The 17320-nt window shown below is 40.2% G+C and overlaps 4 protein-coding genes across 4 annotated transcripts in view; 3 read left to right on the forward strand and 1 right to left on the reverse strand.

Annotated features, from left to right (window-relative positions):
* Positions 1-17320, forward strand: part of LOC118280249 (scavenger receptor class B member 1) — a 271827-nt gene that overhangs the window by 239225 nt on the left and 15282 nt on the right. The gene's annotated exons all lie outside the window — the stretch shown is intronic.
* LOC118280445 (uncharacterized) lies at positions 1586-10447 on the forward strand. The gene is made up of 5 exons (XM_035600481.2): positions 1586-1684; positions 2273-2441; positions 2942-3114; positions 3748-3914; positions 9510-10447. Exons 2-5 carry the CDS (start codon positions 2273-2275, stop codon positions 9709-9711), a joined length of 711 nt encoding a protein of 236 aa, XP_035456374.2. The 5' UTR covers positions 1586-1684; the 3' UTR covers positions 9712-10447.
* LOC118280444 (leucine-rich repeat-containing protein 34-like) lies at positions 6614-8809 on the reverse strand. Its single transcript, XM_035600480.2, has 2 exons — positions 8542-8809; positions 6614-8166 (listed from the first exon to the last, which is right to left on the reverse strand). Exons 1-2 carry the CDS (start codon positions 8676-8678, stop codon positions 6915-6917), a joined length of 1389 nt encoding a protein of 462 aa, XP_035456373.2. The 5' UTR covers positions 8679-8809; the 3' UTR covers positions 6614-6914.
* On the forward strand, positions 10678-17180 carry LOC118280784 (uncharacterized). The gene is made up of 2 exons (XM_035601159.2): positions 10678-13261; positions 16559-17180. Exons 1-2 carry the CDS (start codon positions 11696-11698, stop codon positions 16877-16879), a joined length of 1887 nt encoding a protein of 628 aa, XP_035457052.2. The 5' UTR covers positions 10678-11695; the 3' UTR covers positions 16880-17180.

A 17320-nucleotide genomic window follows, 5' to 3' on the forward strand; every position in this document is an offset into this window, starting at 1 on the left:
GAGTTAGATGATGACGGCATACTGTAAGGGTGGGGGTTACACTGAGAGGTTTATTTAACACAGTTTTTTGTGACGTCACGCCTTTTATCCCCGGAAGGGGTAGGCAGTAAACGATTACGGTACGTAATGCCGCTATACAACATACACCCACTTTATACCATTTGTGTTATAAGTCCCATGTAATAGGGGGTGAGCCTATTGCCATATACTGGGCCCAATTCCAGACTCCGTGCTACAACTGAGAAATTTGCGAACAACCAAAAAAAAATTCCAGTAATAATTTGGCCTAACCCGGGAATCAAACCCGAGAGCTCTTGTCCGGCAGTCGGACTTGCGACCACCTCGACCAACGAGGCAGTAACACAGTTAATACAGAATCACGTGATTTATTTCTTGAGGAGTTGAAAGGGTAGACAGAATGCGCACATATGATACAATATAAAAACACATATAGTATATAATGTAAAAACAAAAAACTGCAATGAAACAACCCACTTTTCACCAGTTATTTTATGAATCCGGACTGATTGCTTACCAATGTAATCCAAAGTCGTTAAAAAAAATTCCATAAAGGTAGTTTAATTAAAACCTAAAAGAATTTGAGTAATTGTGGAATCCTGAATTATACTCCTTCATTTCGCCCGATTCCCCAAGGGAGGAAATCCTAATCCAAAAGGCCAGCAATGACTTCTCCCGCCTTGGGTGAGGCGGGAGGGAGTGTCAGACTCTTACTGACTAAAAATCACCCCGTTCCTTCTCCTGCTTTGAGCCGGAGCCCCGGTAACCCTCTACGTTGTCCGCAATCCGGAGACTTCATTTCGCTCTTGTCTGGTATTTATCGGTATTCCAAATTCTCCAATAAAGTCGTAACCAAGGTACGTGTATTGGAGTTCATATTTCCATTATATAGCAATATAATATTATGTACAGATGTGTGTTTGTCTATCCATCTTCAATTCAAAATAGAGACGTAATTTGTATGGAGATCTTATCGTCACATCATCAGCCTATAAGTGGCCACTGCTGGCCTCTTCTCACACGGAGAATATAGCATAGGTATAATAACAATAAACTACCTCGTTGGCTGAGTGATTGTAAGTGCGATTGCCGGGCAAGAGGTCTCGGGTTCGATTCCCGGTTCGGCCAAATTATTACTGGACTTTGTTCGGTGTTTCAAAAATTTCTCAGTAGTAGCACGGAGTCTGGAATTGTGCCCATTATATGGCAATATCACTTACATGGGATTTATAAAACAAAATGGTGAAAAATACGTATACATATGTATAGCGGCATTACGTGCCGTAGCTCGTCAAACGTGACGTAATTTAAAGCACCTCTGCCTACCAAATTCGGATAAAAAGGCGTGATCATTTTTAAAATTTATTCAATTTGATATGACAACAACATTTAAAAATTAAGACAACAATATATACAAACACAAGAACACTACAAAAACTCCAAAAAACTACATTTCATAACCCTACAAGCAAAACCACAGTATAACACAAAGTGTCCTAAGAAAATTAATTGAAAAATTCCTTACATTTTGCGCCGGTTGTGTCACAGGCACCGGCCCCTTGGAGACGGCATTATATCGCGGCATCTTGGGGGGTAAACATCCCTTGCCGGTTCTCTATATTGCTAAGTTAATACTTAGTAACTTTGTAAGCTGATTAAGTTAAAGGTAAGTGGGTGAAGTTTAAGTAGTTTTTTAAGTGTGGGAGAGCCGTGTTTCGGCACGAATGGGCCGGCTCGACCGGAGTGATATCACGGTGTTACAGAATACTGACGTGAAACAACGCTTGCGTTGTGTGAGTGAGGTTACCGGAGGCCCAATTACCCAATTCTTTTTTTTATTAAATTATATTAATACTTTAGGATGCATTTCCGTGTCATTTTATCTATGCTACGAAGATGTAATAGCTAAGCTGTGAAACTATGTGCCCGTTTCCACTGATACTAAGCTATGATCTGTACGAGTAAGATGCGCAGCTTGAATATACGATGTATTGATAGTAGAAAAGCTATACATGGCACACATCTTTAGCATGCCTTTCCACTAGTGCTAAGCTATGTGTACCAATGAATATGATTTGTGGAAACCAAACGCATCCACAGCAACGTAGCATAGCTCATCTCTGGTGGAAAAACACCCTATTACCCTTACGGGTATACGACACCCACGGGAAGAGTGAGGGTGGTGACAAATGTATTCTTCTCTTCTGTCCCTTTATTTATATCTTCTGTCTCTAATCTATAATCTATTCTTCAGATGGTGTTCACAAGACCTTCAGACATTCCTTTCCCCACGATATGGCGTCGATTCTCATCTAACAAGGGTCCTCTGAGGATCCAGGACCTGACGGACGATCTGTTTGATGAGGCAGTGGATCTCCTGACTCGGTACTTCATGAGGGATGAGCCTCCTTGCAAGTATATTGGTGAGAGTTTTATTTTACTTTTGTAATAAGCTAGTACCTTCCCCTCCTTCTAATATCCGATTTCCTAACAACCTTTAAATTCCTAACTCCACAAAATGCCTGCAACACACTTATAACGCCTCTGGTTTTTCGGATGTACATGGGTGGCGGCAATCTGATTGATTACCATCAGGTGATAGGACTAGTTGCAAGGTACACTATCATATAAAAAGAAATTATCAACGTCAACGTCTTGCCTTCTATCCCCGGAGGGGTAGGCAGAGGTGCACATTACATATTATAAGTCCCATGTAATAGGGGGTTAGTCATTTGCTATATACCGGGCACAATTCCAGACTCCGTACTGAGAAATTTTCGAAAAACCGTAAAAATCCCAGTGATACTTTGCCCGACCTGGCAATCAAACCCGAGACCTCTTGCCTGCCAGTCGCACTTGCGTCTACTCGGCCAGGGAAGCAAGAAATTTCCATCCCCATTTAAAAGTATTTTTCTTTCACCAGGTATCCAAAACTATCCTTCAGCTATGAAAGAGCTGCAGAAGCTGTGGAGGTCTCCTCTCAAGGAGCACCTGTCCCTGGTCTGTGTGGAGGATAATGATGACCAGCCTCCGAAGGTCGTTGGAGTCAACATCCTCACTGTCGTCTGCAAGGAGGATAAGGAAGAGCCTTTCCATGTGAGTGCTTTTTGTGTGACCCACAAATTGTTGTTTCGGGTCTGGGTGTCATGTGTATGTGAACTTGTATGTTTGTAAACGCACCCACGACACAGGAGAAATTCCTAGTTTGGGGCAACGTTTTAAATAAGTCAGACCACTAACGAACAACTTTTTTTTTTTGATATTTTAAAAGTAACATTAGAACTTAAGACGGGATATTTACCTACCATGTTTATTTATGTCTATGAGTTTCCGATATTTCGGCACTGTTGCAAGCGTCATGATCACGGATGAACTGAGTTCATCCCGTCTTAAATTCTAATGTAAGTGTTAGTGACCATGTCAGTTTAAAAGTGCCTTTAAATCTATACTCTACATATTACTTATTACTAATATATGTACAAAGCTGAAGAGTTTGTTTGTTTGAACGCGTTAATCTCCGAAACTACTGTTCCGATTTGAATAATTATTTTTGTGTTGGATAGTGTATTTATCGAGGAACGTTATATGCCATAAAACTTCACGCTACGACCAATAGGGGCCGAGCAGAGCGGGTGAAACCGCGAGGAAGTAGCTAGTATGCAATATGCCTTGAAATAATTGCTTTGACATTTAACTTCAGAGAAAACAGACCATAACCACCTTTTCCAGACGGACGACAAAATCTGGGCTCAACTCTTCGGCGCAGTGGACCTGGTGACGAGGTCGGTGGATGTGTTCGAGCGGTACGGGGTGGACAAGTATCTGACTGCGTACGGCCTGGTGGTGGACCCCAGCTGGAGAGGCTGCGGGGTTGGGAAGGAACTGCTGTTGGCTAGGTGGGTGTGATTTTTTTTATAGAATGGCGTGACTTTCATTTTTGTTGGTAAAAATTTTATATGCCATTACAAAAATATTTTCGAAGATATTGTTAGGTAAAACGAATGAAACTTTAGGAGTGGGAGCAAATAAGTAATTTTTACGCATAAAAAGTACCTATAAGTGAGATATTTCAAATCGATATATCTTCGAAAGTATTTGTTTCCGTGAGAAAATAAAAAATACGTGTCTAATATTTTAAAATAATCTACAAGACGGACATTGAAATAAAAAAAATGCCATCTGCCCTATTGTATATAGGTTCGCATTCTATTACATTTCAGAGGACTTAATAGGATTCATGACATAACTTTTGAAAAATCGAAGTTAGACTTCTACAAGGTGTAACATTATGACGCATTATTCTTGTACCTAAAATAAACGTTAAGTATCCGCATTTTTCTTGTATTATCGCGCATTTTACCCCTATTTTAAAGACTCCATTAATAATTTTAGATCACAAAAAACATTTGAAAGATACCCTAACACGGCTCAAATTAATTTCCCCTCCTTATCTCACTAAACGATTTAACCCGGGACTCGAACAGCTCTATACAAACCGCCGATCAATTACCCACGATATTACGAATGCCTCTCTTTAGTGTTATTCTGAAAATGGGCTGGCTCGACCGGAGTGATACCACGGCCTCACAGAAAGCCGACGTGAAACAACGCTTGCGTTGTGTGAGTGAGGTTACCGGAGGCCCAATTCGTTCCCTAACCAATCCCGGATTACCCAACAACCCTTAAATTCCTAACCCCCAAAGGCTCCGGAGCTGCGGACTACCTAGCAGGTTTACCAGGGCTCCGGCTCGAAAAGTAGGATTAGGAACGGGGTGGTTTTTAGTCAGTAAGAGTCTAATAAAAAAATAGTTTCAGTCTCGCCTCGCCCAAGGTGACAGAATTCATTGGATGATTTTCCTACCATAAAAAAACTTCCTAAAGTCTGCCAACACATTAACTCGAGTGTTGCGGGTGTCCATGGGCGGGCGGCGGCGATTGCTTACCATCACGTGATCCGTCTGCTCGTGTACTGACATATCCCATAAAATAAGTAAATTAATTTTCAATGACTTGCGAGATATCTTTCGAGATGAATTTACCAATTTCAGAATAGCACTGCTGGTCTATAGAAACCCGCCATCCAATTACCGCTGATATTACGGATGCCTCTCAGATTCTTCAGTCGCGGGGTAATGGGGAATTTATCGGGAATCTATCCCGGAATGCGGGATACTGGCACGTCTCTAGTTTGCGGGATAATTAACGTGTTTATTGAATTGTTTGGTTGTAATTGAGATAGTTATTTAGTGATATTGAATTGGTATAAGATAGGGTGACTGGTAATTAGTGAACGATATTTAAACACGTGATTGTACTCATGATTACAAACAACTTTCCCGAAGAAACTTTTTTTTGTACTCATTAGTTTCTGTGATTCAGTCACCCTGTAAAAAGTTTTTATTTTTTTATTAAACTGCGGTTTATAACGATTGCTACGGCATGACTACGGCGTAGCATTTCGTATCCTTTGTAGTTAGCCTGCTACGGCGTAGCATTAAGTTAAGCGTCCACAGGCCAGCATCGCACGCATCGTCGTTTGATACGGACCGTCCGCCCGTCTTACGCTTCTCTTACCTATGTAATCAGATTGCTATGGCGAAGCGTATTGTATCTTCTGTGTAAAGTTTTTAAGTTTGACAATGATTTAAATACTTGAAGACCTCTTTAACGTTAGAAATTAGGAAGAGAATAACTTGGAAGAGAAGTTCGTAAAATTCGGATAAAAATATCCATAATTATTATTTCATTACTTTTTGTTCTTGTTTAGTGTTCTACACTTGTAGTTGTATAACAATACTTTATTTTTTTTAAATATTTATTAAATTAATGAGAGAATTTGATCACACAATTATTATGTCAACCTCATAGGAACATTAACATAAATAATAAAAAATACATTTACTTCTACATTCAGTTCTATAATAATACGTATAAAACGTTTCCATTACTTAAAAGAAATCTCGTCCCTTTTAGATTTAGTTTGTCTTCAACTTTATAATTAACCACAAGCCGAGTTACAGTCGTGTGTAACATAAAGTTCATTAGAGCTACATCAACAGCCTATAAGTGTCCACTGCTGACCAAAGGCCTCTTCTCACACGGAGAAGGTTTGAGCATTAATCACCATGCTTGCTCAATGCGGGTTGGCGATTTAAAATTTATATTTAAAAATTATAAGCCCACATACAAATTATTTCCTCACGATGTTTTCCTTCACCGTTTGTCAGTGGTGTCTGAATAATCTTAGAAAGTACGTATAACTCGGAAAAAGTCACATTGGTACTTGCCGTTGGTAGGTTTCGAACCCGCATACTCATGCATGAGAAGCGGGTTTTAAACCTCTGGGCCACCACGACAATTGTAATAATAGTCAACAGAGCTTGATACTTGTAAATGAGACAAAAGGTACATAATAATATAAATGGAATAATTTATTAATAAGTAATTCGATTTTATCAAACAACGATTTGATTTTAAGAAAACTATACAATAAGTACTAAAATATAAACAAATATGCAATCTAAAATTATTTTAAAATAGTCGTATAAAACTAAAAATCTAAAAAAATTATAATATCGAAACTTAGAAAACGGGTTTTTATGGTATAAAGGGGTAAACGAGCAGACGGATCACCTGATGGTAAGCAATCGCCGCCGTCCATGGACACTTCAAACACCAGAGGCGTTACAAGTGCGTTGCCGGCCTTTTGGGGATTAGGAATTTAAGGGTTGTTGGGGAATCGGAGATTGGGTGAAGTAGGTACGGGGTGGTTTTTAGTCTATAAAAGTCTGGCACTCCCTCTCGCCTCGCCCAAGGCCGGAGAAGACATTGGATGATTTTCCCACCTTAAAAAACGTATTGCAACACTAGAAGTGTTACAAGTGTGTTACCAGACTTTAAAAATTCAATTTATCAGTTTTATCCAACTTATGTCGTTGTTTACAATCAACTTTAACTTTTTTCTTTTCTTCCATAATATTCCTAGTTATATGGTATATAGGTTGGACGCAACCGTATTCTAATTCATCATAATAGAAATGTTTATTCCGATTCGCCGGATTAGGGAAATAGGCTGCGTGTAAAACACCATCTACTTCATACACTTTAACATCCATTGTATGTTGGAACAAAACCCCACTCGTCAACATTCTCTGAATAATAACACAAGAATCATGAGTAATTTTATTCCCCCACATGTTTAAAAACCGCAGAAAGTAAGGTTTTTTTATCGTATTCAAAATGTCAATTATGCCACTATCTGTTATTAAATTGCGGGAGATGTCTAAAGCGCGGATTTTCGAGTATGGGAGCCCGAAACTGAGCGCTCTAGCTCCGGTATTTTGAATACCATTCCCTGCTATGTTTATGAATAATAATTGCGGCCCTTCGGCTAGATATTGTCCTAACAATTCAGCTCCGTAATCACCAATCCTATTAAAAGCGAGGTCCAAATACAATAACGTAGTATTCCTTCTCAAACCGCGCGCAAAATATTCCACATCATGACTAATGAAATCATTTTTCTGTAAATGCAACTCGATTATAGTAGAGTTCCTCTCTAGTAAAAACTCGAGGTGATACGCAAACCATTTCGATTCGTAATCATATCGATTAAACAGCGGTATGACTCGACTAAAGTCTAACACTCGGATTGTTTTGTTACCACCATGATCGGCTCTTAAAGCAGTAATGATTTGAGCGATACTCGACAAATTTTGATTCGTCTCGCCTATATCCAAATACTCAACAGATGTATTATAAATTAAAAACTTAGCTAGATGCTCAATCCCTTTCAATCCGAATCGATTTCCATTAATCCTTAAGTATTTTAGTTTTAAAACCTTCGAGTATTTGGCGAGCTTGGCAATCGAGTGGCGTGTTAGTCGATTATTCATTATATTCAAGTTTATTATGCTTGATCTTCCTTTAATGAGTAACTTTTTTAGTAATCTGAAGAAGCCACGGTCTGTGATGTTATTGTAGCTTAGATCCAGTCTTGTGATGCGACGTGAGGACTGCTGGACGTAAGCACAGATAGCTCTCATGTCAGTATCCTGGATCCTACGCCGGTATCTCCCTTCAATGTCTTTGCCTCGCAGCATCAGGTACCCAGTGCCATCGGAATTTCTTTCCGTGAATAAATTTAACCTGTAATTTTAGTAACTTTCGTGAGACATACTAAATTAATTATTATGTTATCGGCTAGCAGCGCGACAATCGCCGCGTCGTGTGTCGCGGAATGCTGCTCATGAATATGAGCCTCTAGCATTTTTTTTAACGTTGATAAGTCTGCGTTTGGCCACCAACCCGCTTACTGCCAGGACGGCGAAGCGAAGATGTGGCCGAAGATGGAGCACACAGACTTAGAAAGTACCTATTCACTCTGACCTTGAAAAGACCCGGGTTGTATTTCTCAGTTGAATGCTGCTCATGAATATGAGCCTCTAGCATGGCTTGAAACTAGTCGAGTTCCTCGTCAAACAGTTACGTGAGTAAGCCGATAACATGATAATTAAGTTTAACCTGATTTGGTTGATTTCTGTCTTCGATAACCGTTCGTTTTCTTGTGTTATTTTGCCGAGAATGGCGACGGTGTCGCACAGGCATTTTGGCTTCTGTCCCGGTTTCTTGTTTTTGAAGTAGGAGTAGTACGGTTGCATTGTGGGTTGTGGAAACCAAATTGTTACCTGTTGTAATAAAATAAATATTCAAAAATAATTATTGTTGTTGTTGTAAACTACGTAGCTGTCAAAAATTGTTATAAATAAGAATTGACATGTCGTCTTGTAGGTGTATGTCAATTTGTCTTTTTTTTTAAAGGGTTATATTGTGGCTATGGTAAAACTATTTACTGGTTTTTCTACAGTATATAAAAAAGTCTCTGTATAAAACATCCATTCTTTAAAGTCAAAGTCAAAGTTAAAATTTATTTCAAATAGACCAGGAAGGCACTTTTGAACGTCAAAGTAAATAATATAGGTACTACTAGCTACTTCCGCGCGGTTTCACCCGCTCTGCTTGGCTCCTATTGGTCATAGCGTAATGTTTTATAGCCTATAGCCTTCCTCGATAAATGCACTATTCAACACAAAAAGAATTATTCAAATCGGACCAGTAGTTCCGGAGATTAGCGCGTTCAAACAAACAAACAAACAAACAAACTCTTCAGCCTTATAATATTAGTACAGATTAAAAACTAACAAACTGTTTTTCTGATTTTTCTTGATTTTTTCCTGAATTATCCTCACGAAGCCTGAGACCTTTGAACGAATGCAAAACCGTGGAAATCGGTTCGTGCGTTCTGGAGTTATAGCGTCAGGAAGGAAAACCCGACTTATTTTTATATTATAGATATCTGTCTGTCTGTCGGTCAGTATAAGATTGAGGCTTATCAGAGAGCGCTGATACCTCTTCTTCTCTCTTCTCTCTGTCATATCCATACGGCTACACCATTATTAAAATTAAACTAACAATAATTTCATTGTTAACAGGATTCCACTATGCAAGGCTCTCAACATCAAGGTAACAGCGACTGTCTTCACAGCGGGCGCGTCGCAAGCGGTCGCAAAGAAAGCAGGATTTGTCGATCTATTCGAAATAACGTATGAAGAATTGGCCAAAAAAGGTTTTGTGTTCCCGGGCGTAGAGAAAGATACGAAGTCCTCAAAATTAATGGCCTTGGCCATTGAATAAAGTTTTTAAAACAATATTCGGTGTTGCTATTTGTAGTGAAGTTTAATTTAGCCCATTTATGGGGAAATGTTTAATGTAGTAAAAGCAATAATGACGTGTATTCTATGCAATGATCTCATTATAATTATCGTAGGATTTTTATTCCATATATTTGTTTAAAAACCTCAAAAATTAAATACTACTTATAAATAATTATATTATATAAAAATAGGAGTCGCCCAGTAGCAGGAGCATGGTCTAATCTACCGGTGTTTAGGGCTACAAAGACAGATACCTCATCACAATGCGTGCCGCGTCCAGGAGAACTGCCTTCTGTAACAGGCCCTATTTTCTTCTCCTTTAATAATATCTTCTGATTTATTTTGTTCCGGGTTCCAAGACAGTCATTCATCTCTTTGACCCGCCGGACTTCAGTGTTCCGGTGTTTTCATGGTTGTATCTACTTTAGATCCTGGTGCACAGTTGCAGCGGTATGGGAGGTTGCGTATCAGGCCCTTGATCCATCCACCTAACGCCAGCCTCCTAGGTAGAAATGTTACGCTTATAGATACCAAAGAAATGTATCTTCTAGTTCCCTATTATTCTAGTCATTAGTTTTAAGAATTTATATTGCTATTATAATTTATAAAATAATATTTAAAATGTACTTCGGGTAAAAATATAATATATACGCTTATTTAAACTGTAAAAAATATATTAATGTGATATTGGAATATTATATAACCAAGCAAATTAATTTTGAAGTTTCATTTACCTCTATGTACCGAATGACAATAAGTTATTATAACCCTTTGCAACCGGGACTAAAAAGAGGTCCTGGAAAAAAAAATCAAAAAGATAAACTCAAGATAGATCGAGTTTTGAGAATTTCGTAATGTCGAAACTCTCGATCATTTTAACTCGGCTGAAAAGGAATACTGTCTATACAAGACATCGCTGCCGCCTGCCGCCGGCTGGGGGCGCTGGGGCGCGTCGCGAAGGTGTACCCTGGCAGCGACGGCGTCACGAGAGTCGCGGAGCTGAAGACGAAGAGAGGGACGATTCGGCGCGGCTTCAACAACATCTGCCCACTTCCTCTTTGAAGTACCCTTCAACCCGGGGAGCATGTCTATACAAGACATCGCTGCCGCCTGCCGCCGGCTGGGGGCGCTGGACTCGCCGGCTGCGCACCAAAGCTGCGCACTTACCAATTGGTATCACGGCGGCTTGTCGGCGTCGCTGCGCACCAAAGCTGCGCACAAGGCAGTTTTACTAAGACGGCTTGCCGGCGTCGCTGCGCAGAAATCTGCGCACTTCTCTTTCTATCCACGGCGGTGACGCAGCAATTTTATATAGTTTCTTTTATAATTTATAATTAATACAGTTTTATTTGCTCTACACTTATTTCGAGTTTTATTCGACGCTATCGAAGAATACACTAACATTTTGGTCCTTCGCAAGAACAACTGCAACACAGCGAGAAGATTTTTGTGTGTTAAGAAACATCCACGCGTGCGAGACGTCGGTGGATTCCCGCGTCGCAATCTGCAGCGTGAGAAAATAGCAGTGTCATCGTCGCCTACGGTTGAAGATTTGAAGTCGCATTCAGGACTTTGCGGATAACGGATTCGGATATTAGTGAGCTCGTTCCAATTATTCCTTGATAACCGTTGTTCCAGTCCTCCTTTCTATACACGTTATAAGTATAACGCTGTTTTTCCTTTTAATAGTTCCTATTCATTGCCCTATTGATTAGGTTAACTAGCTATTTTCACTCGTATTCGCTTGAAATACAGTGTTTGTTATGTTGCATGAGCACAAAGCGTGATTATTCGCGTCGAGTTATTTACAAGTAACGAATTTAAGTGCATGTTTATTCCTGCTTCTATTGCTTAGTGCATCGCGTTATAATAATTCGTGATAGCACAGTGACATAATTTTATTAATCGTTACTTATATTTTTGATGGCTAAATTTTCTACTTAGTGATTTCTTTTAACACCATAATGGCCGACAAGTTAGTGAAAAGACGCAGCTCAATGAAGGCCAAGCTAACGACCTTTAGTGCTTATTTGAATGTGCTTAAGAGCTGTGACAATCTTTCAAACTTGCAAATAATCGAATTGGAAACCCGCTTCGACAAATTTAACGCCTTATACACAGAATTTGATGAATTACAGACGGAGATTGAAGTTTCTTCGGACAAGCCGGACGAGGCATACGCGACGAGAGACCAGTTTGAGCAGCAGTACTACTCGCTGGTAGCCTTGGCGCGGAGTTTGCTGCCCGGGACGGATGGCAAATCTCAGCATCGCGATTCCACAGGTTCTGAGGCAACAGTATTAGGTGGGACTAAAACCAATTTTGTAAGGTTACCTAGAATTGATTTACCACACTTTGATGGCAGTTATCAGAATTGGCTCGAGTATAGGGACACCTTTATTTCTTTAATTCATGACAGTAGTTGCATAGATAATATAAACAAGTTTCATTACTTACGAGCTTCGTTAAAGGGCAAGGCAGCCGAAGTAATAAAAAACATTGACTTTAAAGCAGACCATTATAAGTTAGCATGGGATCTGCTGTGTGAGAGGTACGACAACAGTCGTCTTCTCATTGATAAACACCTCCAGGCTTTGTTTGAAGTTGCACCAGTCACTAGTGAATCGAGCGTTGTCTTGCGACGTCTTATAGATACTACCAGTAAAAACATTAGAGCACTCAAAAGCCTGAACGAACCCACAGAGCATTGGGATACTATTATTATATACATGATGTCAGTGAAATTAGATGCAACCACTAGTAGATATTGGGAAGAGTATCGTAATACTTTATCAGGTAAACCTACACTCGCTCAGTTTACTACATTTATAAATAATAAAGCTGATCTTTTGGAAACATTAGAAGATAATAATAAACATATAAACAACAATAATAAACAAAAAAGTTATGCGATAGTTTCACACGGTTCAAATAAAAATAACAATACTAGTATAAATAAAAATATTACTAATATAAATAAAAATAAAATTACATGCCCAATGTGTTCCCGCGATCATTTACTCTACATGTGCGACTCTTTCAAAAAATTGACAATAGAGGAACGTAAGCAAAAGGCCAACGACCTCAAAGTATGTACTAATTGTTTAAGATTGGGTCACGATGAAAAAAGGTGTAGAATGACGCGCTGTAAGTACTGTTCAGCTAAGCATAACACCCTATTGCACATGGAAAGAACAGAACCCGCTCCCATACAAAATCCAATGCCCAGTACGTCAGAAAGTATTGCTCTTTCTGCTAACTCTGCGGCTAACATAGAACCATGTACTCGCTCGTTTGTTTTACTTTCCACAGCAATGGTGACAGCGGTGAGTGGCAGTGGTGAGCGGTGTGAGGCCCGTATTCTGCTGGATAATGGGAGCACAGCCAACTTCATCACAGACAAATTATGTAACAAGCTGCGTTTGTCTAAAGATGACACGAGGTCCACGATAACGGGTGTAGGCAACCAAACTAGCACTAGCGCGCAAAGCTGCAACCTCACAATCGAATCCATTAATGGTGACTATTCGGTAAATATTGATTGTTTAATTTTACCAGAAATCACAAATGTTTTGCCATCATCTCCAATAAATTTAAAAGACATAACTATACCTAGAGGCCTACAGTTGGCGGATCCATCGTTCAACATTCCCTCAGCTATAGATATATTAGTCGGTGTAGACGTTTTTTGGAGCGTCATTTTAGGTAATCACATAAAGCTAGGTAAGAATCAACCAACGCTATGTGAAAGTAAACTGGGCTGGCTAGTTTCAGGCACGGGTAGTCACGCACGTTCGTCACATGTGTGTAACCTTGCTAAAACCAAACCCAGCACAGATCTATCAATATTTTGGGAACTGGATTCAGTTCCTGAAAAGCATTCCCTTTCTTTAGAAGAACGGGCATGCGAAGAAAGCTTTTATAATAACACAAAGCGTAAGGACGACGGTCGTTTTGTGGTTACAATACCTTTGAAGTCTGATCCTTCTGTACTAGGAGATTCATACGGTATCGCTAAACGCCGTTTTCTATCTTTAGAAAAAAGATTTGAACGCGACCATAAGTTCAAATCTATGTACTTAGATTTTATGTCAGAATACGAAAGCCTAGGTCACATGACGGTAAATTCTAGCTCAAAGCCGAACGCCGAAGTGAACTACTATTTGCCACACCACGGTGTCATGCGCGAGTCTAGTGTCACTACTAGGCTACGTACCGTATTTGATGCGTCTGCTAAAACCACGACAGGCGTATCATTTAATGACTTACAGTTTGTAGGGCCCACGGTTCAAGACGATTTATTTTCAATATTGTTACGGTTTCGACAACATAAATTCGTGGTTTCAGCGGATATTGAAAAAATGTACCGCGCCATTGAAATCAACCCGGTTCAACGATCATTACAACAAATATTATTTCGTAAAACTCCAACAGAAACTTTAAAATCGTATACACTGAATACTGTGACGTATGGCACAGCGTCTGCTCCGTACTTGGCCACTAAATGCTTAGTTAGTTTAGCTGACACAACATCGAATCCTGCTGTAAAGCGTGCTATACAGCACGATTTTTACGTAGACGATTTTCTAAGCGGTGCAGACACCATTTCAAGTGCACAAGAGCTATGCAGGGAAACAATATCTATCCTGGCATCGGCTAAATTTAATTTGAGAAAGTGGCAGGCTAACAATTCTGAAGTTTTAAAGGATTTAGGTAGTCTAAACAAATCAAGTCACGCTATATTAGATCTTTCAGACAACTACGATAATACCCCATCAAAAACATTAGGAGTACAGTGGTTATGCAAGTCTGATCAATTAGTTTTTTTTATTAATATTGAAACTATTACTAAAATAACAAAACGAAATATATTGTCTGTAATTAGTCAAATATTTGACCCATTAGGCTTGGTCAGTCCCTGCATCGTCGAAGCCAAAATAATAATGCAGACACTTTGGCTAAACAAATGCGACTGGGATGAGGAAGTGCCACAGGAGGTAGCACACTCATGGTCGTTATTTGCAAATACATTGCCTTGTTTAAATAAGTTGAAGATTCCACGATGGATTTTAGGTGATAATTCTTTAACCCATGAAATTCACACATTTACAGACGCATCTGAAAGGGCTTACGGCGCGTGCGTATACATTCGTTCGGTAACGAGTTCAGGTACGGTCACTGTTCGTTTGTTAGCTTCCAAAAGCCGTGTGGCACCGGTCAAGCCAACTACAATTCCACGATTAGAACTGTGTGGGGCCCTGTTGGGATCCAGGTTGTGCACGAAAGTCAAAGACTCTCTCACGTTGCCAGTACACCGAGTTCAATATTGGTGTGACTCCACAATAGTGCTAGGATGGTTGTCTACATCTTCTCAGCAACTAAAGCCTTTCGTTCGAAATCGTGTCAATGAGATTCAGGAAAGTAGCTCTGGTGGTGGTTGGAGATACGTTCCGTCTATGGACAATCCGGCGGATCTTATCTCTCGTGGCCTGAAGGCTGATCTTATCAGCGATTCTGCACTCTGGTGGTCAGGCCCGCAATTTTTAACTAATAATGAAGACACGTGGCCCATACAGCCCAATAAACCCGTAAAACAGGATCTACCTGAGGTGATATCTAACGTAGCAGATAGTCACAATAGCGATAACAATTCTAGTAGTAACCTAACATCTACTTCTATTATACAACAATTAATTCATAAATATTCTAATTTTAACTATTTACAACGTGTCATGGCTTACATTCTAAGATTTATTTACAATTTAAAGAATACTAATTCTAAATTAACGGGTTTTCTTTCTGTTGAAGAACTAAAAAATGCTTTGTCACTTATTTTACGCGTAGCTCAAGCTGAAATGTTCGAACATGAGTACGCTGTGCTCAAGTCTGGGAAGCAGTTGTCGCGTAAAAACAGGCTAATTTCTTTGACTCCGTTTCTAGATTCTGACAACATTATTCGTGTAGGGGGCAGACTAGATAATTCCCCGTACGACTATAATGTAAAACATCCAATTTTACTCTGTAGTAAGCATCATCTAACAAAAATACTATTTGAAATGCAACATAAAAAGCTAATGCACGCGGGTCCCCAATTGCTCTTAGCTACTATACGCCAAACTTATTGGCCCTTGGGAGGCAGAAATCTCTCTAAGGTGACAGTAAATAAATGCCTTAAGTGTTATAGATTTAAAGCTCAAAATGTGCAGCCAATCATGGGACAATTACCCGAAACCAGAAGCAACTTAGAATTTCCCTTTTTCAATAGTAGTGTCGACTATGCTGGGCCTATTTTGATATCTGACCGGAAAGGTCGGGGATCAAAACTAATCAAGTCCTACCTGTGCATTTTTGTATGCATGGCTACAAAAGCTGTGCACCTCGAACTTGTCACGGACCTTTCTAAAGAGGCTTACAAGGCTGCCTTAAACCGTTTTGTCTCTCGTCGCGGTAGGCCACGTACTATCTTGTCCGACAACGGCACAAACTTTGTCGGAGCGTGTAATGAATTATATGCATTTTTGCAGGGTTCTGACGTTGCATTCGAAATCGCTCAGGAAGGAATAGAGTTCAGGTTTGCACCGGCGTATTCGCCGCACTTTAACGGTCTCGCTGAAGCTGCGGTTCGTTCAGCTAAGCACCATTTAAAGCGACTTTTGCAGCTTACTCATTTCACTTACGAGGAAATGGCTACATGCCTAACTCAAATAGAGGCAATTTTGAATTCAAGGCCCCTTACTCCTCTTTCCACCAATCCTCTCGATTTCTCTGCCCTCACTCCCTCTCACTTCCTTATTGGACGCTCGCTAATGTCTGTTCCAAATCCGCAGGTCACTGATGCCAGCATCAGTCGTCTGGAACGCTATCAACGTGTGGAATGTATCAAACAACACTTTTGGAAGAGATTTAATATTGAATACATCTCCAGCTTACAGCAGAAAACAAAATGGCCTGCTTCCACGAATGGCGACATAGCGTTGGGATCGCTTGTCCTGATTAAGGATAAGGCACTGCCGCCGCTCTGCTGGTCGCTGGGGCGCGTCGCGAAGGTGTACCCTGGCAGCGACGGCGTCACGAGAGTCGCGGAGCTGAAGACGAAGAGAGGGACGATTCGGCGCGGCTTCAACAACATCTGCCCACTTCCTCTTTGAAGTACCCTTCAACCCGGGGAGCATGTCTATACAAGACATCGCTGCCGCCTGCCGCCGGCTGGGGGCGCTGGACTCGCCGGCTGCGCACCAAAGCTGCGCACTTACCAATTGGTATCACGGCGGCTTGTCGGCGTCGCTGCGCACCAAAGCTGCGCACAAGGCAGTTTTACTAAGACGGCTTGCCGGCGTCGCTGCGCAGAAATCTGCGCACTTCTCTTTCTATCCACGGCGGTGACGCAGCAATTTTATATAGTTTCTTTTATAATTTATAATTAATACAGTTTTATTTGCTCTACACTTATTTCGAGTTTTATTCGACGCTATCGAAGAATACACTAATTTTCTCTATAATATTTTTTGTACAAAATCATTTATAATTATAGTACTATGATAGGAATACGATTAAATAAGAAAGATTGCTGAAAAACACGCAAGCAGGGA

Source organism: Spodoptera frugiperda, chromosome 21, assembly GCF_023101765.2.
Source record: "Spodoptera frugiperda isolate SF20-4 chromosome 21, AGI-APGP_CSIRO_Sfru_2.0, whole genome shotgun sequence".
In the NCBI taxonomy this organism is placed as follows: Eukaryota; Metazoa; Arthropoda; class Insecta; order Lepidoptera; family Noctuidae; genus Spodoptera; species Spodoptera frugiperda.